The sequence below is a fragment of the Myotis davidii genome, unplaced genomic scaffold (assembly GCF_000327345.1).
Source record: "Myotis davidii unplaced genomic scaffold, ASM32734v1 scaffold830, whole genome shotgun sequence".
NCBI classification, from domain to species: Eukaryota; Metazoa; Chordata; class Mammalia; order Chiroptera; family Vespertilionidae; genus Myotis; species Myotis davidii.
This window is the reverse complement of record NW_006282202.1, coordinates 203,833-212,055: the sequence shown is the minus strand read 5'-3', so window position 1 is coordinate 212,055 and position 8,223 is coordinate 203,833. Positions and strand designations below refer to the sequence as shown.

The 8,223-nt window shown below is 43.7% G+C and overlaps 1 protein-coding gene across 1 annotated transcript in view; it reads right to left on the bottom strand.

The window, feature by feature from the left end:
• The window catches only part of MICAL3 (microtubule associated monooxygenase, calponin and LIM domain containing 3), a 266,794-nt gene that overhangs the window by 138,472 nt on the left and 120,099 nt on the right, over nucleotides 1-8,223 (bottom strand). Inside the window, 4 exon segments of the mRNA XM_006752758.2 lie at nucleotides 3,612-3,782; nucleotides 4,243-4,305; nucleotides 4,401-4,513; nucleotides 7,216-7,412. Of these exon segments, the coding sequence (XP_006752821.1) occupies nucleotides 3,612-3,782; nucleotides 4,243-4,305; nucleotides 4,401-4,513; nucleotides 7,216-7,412 (544 nt within the window).

Sequence of the window (8,223 nt, the reverse complement as noted above, 5' to 3'; positions counted from 1 at the left end):
CCTGCTTTAGTGTTGAGAAAAAAATTATATGTGAATACAATACATTTCACATGGATGTAAGAACTGTGAATTATAGTTCTTTCACAGCCAAGTAAATTTACAATTCCCAACTCTATATAACATGAAGCACACAGGATCTCACAGGATTTTCATTGCTCATAGTTTCTCACTTTTTCACCCAGGTGTTCTAACTGTCATCTCTGGGACCCACTGCACAGAATCCATGTTTGAATTTAATGGCTCTAGTCTGCTGCCTGCCCGGCTCAGCAGTATTCTACTTCACTAATTTTGACCATCTATTTACCCAGGTGACAAGCTAGCTGTTCGTCTCCACGTAGCACTGTGCATGAGGCTAGAGGGGCCAGATCCTTCACAAACATGAAAAACACAAGAAAGCCCATAAACACTAAGCTCCTGATATCCCTCAGGATAGCTGCACCAGGCAGTGAGCTGATGTGCCAGTCTTCACCAGGACAGAGGCCTCAGCTGGGCCAGGCTCCTCGGGTCACACATCTTGCCCCTGAGACTTCCTCGCAAGCTCACCCACAGTGACCCAAACACATGCTATTGAGTCATTTATTCACCCCTCTGCATGTATTTAAGTTACCCTCCTTTCCTCTCCGCTTTCCCTCTCTGCTGCCTTTGTGAGTACTGTGAGAATCTGTAGTTCAGGAAGTCTAGGTTAGAGTTCATGTTCCCCTTCTGCAGATCCTCAACTGAAGATTACCTTTTTATTATACCTTCCACTTAGACTTTAAGTAAAGGGTGAGGAAAGAAAATAGCAGTAAATTTCTAAAGAGCACTCCTGCACAAATCTCCCCCAAGCAGAGGGAAAGACGCAGCTTGAATTCATGAGTTTGGACATTGTTCCCAAGCTTCCATCTCAGCCTCATGAGCTTGCTTTTAATGCAGCATATTATTAAAAGAAAGGTTAGAAAAAAACATTACCCACCCAGTCACTTGTCAGTGCTTCCCAGCAATAGCTGTCACTCTATAACATAAGAAGGAATTGAAGGTCTATTCCTTTGACCTCTCAGAATCTTAGTCTTAAATGATACCAACCCACAAGACAAGTCCAGTGCACTCACTGGAGCAAAAACTTGTCAGCTGTGATGTGGAGGAGGTACAGTAGAGGCCTCCAGTTCCTTTGATGTTTCCTATTATCAACCAGTGCCATTCCTCCTCTTTCTGTCCTATTCTGTACTGCTTATGAGAAGCAGCTTTCTAGGAGATCCTACAACTAACTACTTTAGTGAAAATTTCTAAAAAGAGTATTTTAAATGTATACAAAACACCAAGAAAATGCCCATTTTTCTCGACCTACTTCAAGGAGAGCCTAGGAAAGTCATCTACAACACACAAAAGCAGCTTTATAACAAGAATCTTTGTCTAGGTTCTGAACCAAATAAAAATTATAGTTCAAGATGATTTCTTGGATAACATTTTCCTATTAACATGGTCATAAGCACACATATGAACAAGAAGTCAACTTGGAATAAACGCTGTAATAGCAAAACCCCAAAGGTTAGGGTACCTGAACAATTAACCACATAGCTTCAGCTAGTTTCATAAAATTCATAACCCACCCTGCTAACTGGTTTCTCAAATCGTAAGGAGTTAAATAAATCATGCAATACAAACAGTATTGTTTATTATACTTTTACTAGAGTCATTACTCAAATGGGCACAGAGATGTCCTATGCTTGAGCTGGGATTCTAGAGTGCAGGCCTCTACCTTGGCTGCCTCAGAAGAAGGAACAGGGTGGAAAGGCCTGGGGATGCAGCACCCATTCTGGGTTTTGAGCAGTTCCTTTACCTGTTTCCACTGTGGGGTGGGAGCAGGGAGACCCTGCTCAGGTAGGCAGCAGGACGGCTGGCTGACCCCACGCTCTTGTGTTGGCTGTGACACACAGGCCAAGTATGGGTGGGGGACAGGACATGGAGACAAAACAAAATAAAATATATTAAAGTAGAAGACAGAAAAAAGATACTTGTGGAGGATAGACATACATCTATATACTGGGATGGTGGTGAAGACACAGAATTCTTAGAAAGCTTTGCTTATAAAGGAAGCAAATACCCTGCTTCCCAAACCAAAAACAAATGTAAAAAAGAAAAAAAAAAAAAGAAAACCAGAAGCTGTAATTATCATTATCCTTTTCCCCAACTCAGTGTTATGAGCCTAAACTACTAATTCTGATTTGGAAAACCAATCTTTCACTCAAAATGAGGAAGCAACTATCTCTTAGAGGCAAACTTCCTCTAATGGAGAATAATTCTAGGCTTCCCAAGGTGGGTGGGACCTGGGCTGCCAGAGCCAACAGGGAATGAATATCATCATCTTCTCTGTGAGCCATAACCAATGACTAGATGTGAGAAGTTGATTAAGGCCAGACTCCAAGCACAGTCAGTATGTCGGTGCCCATCCTAGTCTGTCCACAGGAACATTAATGCATGTGGAGAAGATGAAGAAAGAGGGAAAGGATGCAGAGGATGGGCTCTCTCAAATCACCAGGAAGTTTTACAAGAAACTTTCCGTGTAAATTTCAAAAACCCAGCATCTCCTCTTGCAAGAAGTCTTAGTGACTTTTAGATAAGCGGGAGGAGAGACAAGGCTCCTGTCCAGCACTCTCAGGCATGACTTAGAGGAATGCAAGTCAGTATCCATGAAGAATCTTTAAAATGTTCATATTCTCAAAAAAAAAAAAGTTCATATTCTCAACCTAGTTCAAGGAGAACCTAGTAAAGTCATCTGCAACACACAAAAGCAGTTTATAACAATGTTTGTTGAAGAGAAACGACTGAACATCTAGCACTAGAGGAGAGTTAAGAGAAGCATGGCACACATTAAAGGAGCTTGTAAAGAGTTTGAAATGATGTGGGAATATGACCAAAGTTACATGAAAAAAAGCAGAATGGAAAAGTGTATGTTAAGAATGACCTCAGCCCTAACCGGTTTGGCTCAGTGGATAGAGTGTCGGCCTGCGGACTGAAAGGTCCCAGGTTCGATTCCGGCCAAGGGCATGTAGCTTGGTTGCGGGCACATCCCCAGTGGGAGGTATTCAGGAGGCAGCTGATCAATGTTCCTCTCTCATTGATGTTTCTAACTCTCTATCCCTCTCCTTCCGCTCAGTGAAAAATCAATAAAAAAAATATATATAAAGAATGACCTCAACTATGAAAATAAGAATGCACTAAAGAAAAAAAGATCAGAAAGAACTATAACAAAATATTAACAGAATTAGAGATATTTTAATTACCCTTTATCATACCTTTAAGCATTTTCCTTAATAAGCATGTATGTTTTTTATAATTTAAATGTGAACATATACATATGAATAGGTATATAGATATAAATTTAAAAATCCCTCTGCTGAATTTTGTCACAGATACCTCAGACCTGAATGGTGAGGATGAAGCAGTACTGAAAGCATGAGGAGCTTCTGAAATGTTCTCTTCTGCCACAGTCAGACATGGGGAGACTCAAACACCAGTCTTGAGCCCATGAGTCCTTGGGTCTGTAACATATCCCATCTCATTCAGCTGAAAAGCTACCTCATTCCTATGTAGTCAGATCAAGTGTGGATGAGCAAGGCGTGAGATGGGTTTACCTGTCTCCTTATGCCAGTGGACTGTGGAGGTGCATTCTCTTCAAACTTGGCGAGCAGCTGGGTTGCCATGTACTTCACTTTGTTCTGGTTGCTGAGTGTGACATCAGTCCTCCTGTCAGGCAGAGTGCTCACTAATGTGGATCTTCCTCTGCACACCCGGGGCACTTCCTCCTGATCAATATCGACACCCAAGAACCAGCCTCTGTTAGTGAAGCCCCCAAATGCCCTTCCCTCAAAGGAAAAGTACAGCTAGGACATAGCATGATGGCTGGTATTTCTGCTTTAGGTTGAGCTTAACAGCTCTCTTCAAAGTTCTAATCTCAAGATGGAGTTCAAAGAGGTACTCAGACTTTTACTGGCATTATCACACCCCAGGAAAGCCAATGCCCTTTGCCAGATGTGTGATTCCAAAGAGACAGGCAAGCTCTGGTGCACATGTGTGTGTGTTCCCTTGGACGCTCTCCAAAAAATTAAACAAAGGCAAAAGCCCACAGACAAAGCATCTGCTCACAAAAATTCTCATAAAGGGTGAATATAAAAAGACCTAGTAACACCAATTTGAAAATTAAGGTTTTAAGACAAAAAGGGCAATTGAGTATAATCATTCTAACAAATCCCATATAATTCTCACCTCTTCTGATTGACTGGTCTTTCTCCTCTTTCCAGCACCATCCAAGTCCTTTTCCTTCTTATCCTATACCAAGAGAGTAGCCAAACTGCATTATTCTAGTCACTATATCTTGCCATTGGGTTTGCAGCTGGTAAAAAACAACAATCTTTTCCACTTACCTTGGGAGAACGCTTCCGAGAGATGGTCTGCCCAAGTTTGCTTAGGAAGGAGATGGGAGATTTGGTGCTGGCTATCAGGACTGCTTTCTCCTCAGCATTCAGGTCCAAGGCATCTGTGAAAAGAAAGCAATGTTCGACGATAGCATTAGAGGGGGCCTCAAAGTACTGACCAGAACTACCTTGCCTGCAGGTGGCTCCCAGAACCTCCAAAAGCTCTAAAGCAGCAGTTCTCAACTTGTGGGTCGCGACCCCTTTGGGAGTCGAACGACCCTTTCACAGGGGTTGCCTAAGACCATCGGAAAACACACATATAATTACATATTGTTTTTGTGATTAATCACTATGCTTTAATTATGTTCAATTTGTAACAATGAAAATACATCCTGCATATCAGATATTTACATTATGATTCATAACAGTAGCAAAATTACAGTTATGCAGTAGCAACGAAAATAATTTTATGGTTGGGGATCACCACAACATGAGGAACTGTATTAAAGGGTCGCGGCATTAGGAAGGTTGAGAACCACTGCTCTAAAGATTCATTTGCTTGGACAAAAGTATGAGGAACTTAGCAGGAAATTTCACAAAGAAAATGCATTCTTAGGTTTACAGACTGAGCTTTGTTTTTTCCATCAACATAAACAATACCAGTTCTTTCCCCAACCACGCCAGTCACAAAAACCTCCACTTTTGCTTTTCAAAAGTTGGAATTGACCCGTGATACGAATTACAGTAGAGTGCTGAAACCTCACCTTTGTGATAAAATTTTAGGGCAGAGAAAAAAGGAGGGAGGACAGGCAGCTCAGGGTCACTGGTCTGGTGTATGCATACCCCATGCACTTGGCTGCACACTGAGGTGGCTCTCCATGAATGTGTACACTGATGTTAGAGTTGTGGACTTCTGTTGTAAAGACTGTGTATCTAATCGGAAAAAGCTATAAACATCTATGAGAGTATATGGGCTGGAAGACACTGGTGAGTCACAAACTGTGGACTCCAATGTTTTATTAGTAATAACAGTAATTTTTAAAATAATTGAAACTAATAATATATTGTTAACATTTATTGCTTCCGTTTTGCAAACGTTCTTCTTAGCATATCACAATCTATATATAGAAAAAGCCCCATTTTACAGATGGGGAAACTGAGGCACAGGAAAACTGAGTAGCCTAAGGTTTAACAGGTGTTAGTACTGGGATATAAACCCAGGTCAACACTCTTAATCATGCTATTCCAAGAGATGACAACAGAAATATTTTTTGTAGCATGCTGACAGACTGAGATATTGGGCTGAGGGAAAAGGAAGATTTTTGGAAAACACTAAAATGTAGAAGAGAAGCCAGAGAAAGAACAGTTACCAAAAGAAGAGAATGAGGCAGGTCCAGTGCAGGATCACAGAAGCCAAGGAAAAGAGAGTTTCAGAAAAAAAGTTGTCATTCCACAGTGCTGAACAATGCAAAAAGCCAAGGGCATAAGAGATGAGAAGTGAAAAAACATGGATTTGGCAATTCTTCATGAACAAGGAGAACAATCTAGCAGAGGAATAATGGTAGAAGCCAGGTTGCAAAGTGTACAAAGTTTAGGCAACTGAGGAAGTAGTCCACTTTTTTTAAAAAAAGGTGGTTCAGCCAGGCCAGTGTGGCTCAGTGGTTGAGTGCTGACCTATGAATCGAGGTCACAGTTTGATTCTGGGTTTCGGGCTCGATCCCCAGTGGGGGGCATGCAGGAGGCAGCCGATAGATAATTCTTTCTCATCACTGATGTTTCTATCTATCTCTCCGTCTCTCTTCCTCTCTGAAAACAATTTTTTAAAAAAGTGTATGTATATTTTTTAAAGGCTGGATCAGAAAGAAAGAGTATGAAAAAATAAGTCAAGAAAAAAATTCCGGATAGGAATGATCTACACTAATAAAAGAGAAAAATAGTAATTGGCATACGACGCTACCCTTTTCATTGGCTAATCAGAGCTATATGCAAATTAACTGCCAACTCAGATGGCAGTTAACTGACAACAAAGATGGCAGTTAATTTGCATATGTAGGCACAATGCAGGGAGGCCAAAGGGAAAGCAGGAAGAAGCCCCCTGCCACTGACAGTGATCAGAAACCCAGGGGAGAATCAGGCACCTTTGCCGCCCTGGCCAGTGATAGCAGGAAGTAGGGGTGGAGCCAGCGATGGGAGCTGGACACGATTGAAGCTGGCAGTCCCGGGAGCTAGGGGTCCCTTGCCTGGGCCTAAAGCGGAGCCCACGACCGTGGGGCCACTGCAGCTGTGGGTCCCCGCTGCCTGGGCGGATGCCTCGGCCAGAGGCGTTAGGCCTGGGTGTGGGGGCGGAGCTGGGTATTGGGGGGATATGATGGTCCCCTTGCCCAGGCCTGGAGCCTGGGTCAGAGGCGTCAGGCTTGGGCGGGGGGGTAAGCGATCAGAGGGAGATGGGGGTCCCCTGCCCAGGCCTGGGCTGGGGGCAGAACCAGTGATGGGGGGAAATGAGGGTCACCGGCTCCCAGCAGGTGAGAGGGGGCAGGCTGGGCTGAGGGACACTCCCCCCGCCCTCCTCACCCAGTGCACGACTTTCATGCAACAGGCCCCTAGTTTTTATATATTTATAGATATAGTGAGAAAGATTTGGGTAAGAATGAGTGCTTGAGAATGGAGCAAAATCCCAGGGACTTACCCTGATAGCTGGCCAGTAAAAACAGAGTAAGTACAAGTTTGCTTTTGTGGGTGCTCATGTAGGATACAGGGAAAGAAAGAAAGCGAGGCAACAACAGAGAACACGAAGGACTCCCACACCAGAGCCCTCAGTCCTTACCACTGGAGGGGAGTGAGTCCTTGAACATCTCGTAGAACTGGGTCAGGTACATCACCATTGACAGCTTGTCAGGCTCCCCCACCGAGGCCATCTCTTTGCCTGTCATGATGGGAGAAATGCCCAGTTCCTTTTCAGCAATATCAAAGGCCAGTTGGTTATTCTTCTCCACATTTTGTTCATCCAAAGAATCAAAATCTCTGAGAAACAGGATAAGGAAAACATATCAAGATGGAGTGCTTGTCCCCACACCAGAAAACAGGATCAAGAAGTCACTTCATTTCTTTGTTGCTCAGCTAAAATCCCATGTGCAGTGCTTCACTGAAATCTGAAAGCAAACTTGAAATATAAATCATCCTCAAAGGAGAAAAAGTGATTAAAGAAAAAATGATAAAGAAAAAAACAGAGGGAAAGTTAAACTATCCTCATTTTTCCAATTACAGAAATTTCTTACTAAAATGTAAGCTCAAGAATAGGAACTATCATTAATATGTATTCCCTTGCATCTTGTGTGTGATCTGTATTTATTAAACTTAACTAGAAGTCCAATGCACAAAATTTGTGTAAGAGTAGGCCTTCTTTCCCCCAGCTGCCAGCACAGGCTTCTCTCTGGCACCCAGGACCCGGGCTTGCTTTCCTCTGGCCCCGACTTCGTTGGGAAGGATGTCCGGTCTAATTAGCATATTACCCTTTTATTATTATAGACTAGAGGCCCGGTGCACAAAAATTTGTGCACTCAGGGGGAAGGGAGGAGTCCCTCAGCCTGGCCTGTGCCCTCTCGCAGTCTAGGACCCCTTGGGATATAATGCCCTGCTGGCTTAGGCCTGCTCCCGGGTGGCAGAGGGCAGGCCCAATCCCTAGGTGCAGCCCCTGGTCGGGCTCAGAGCAGGGCCAATTGGGGAGTTGGGGCACTGCCCTGTCATGCACAGAGCAGGGAGGATTGGGAGGTTGCGATGCCACCCCCAGTCATGCTCAGGGTAGGGCCGATTGGGGGGTTGGGGCAACGCCGCC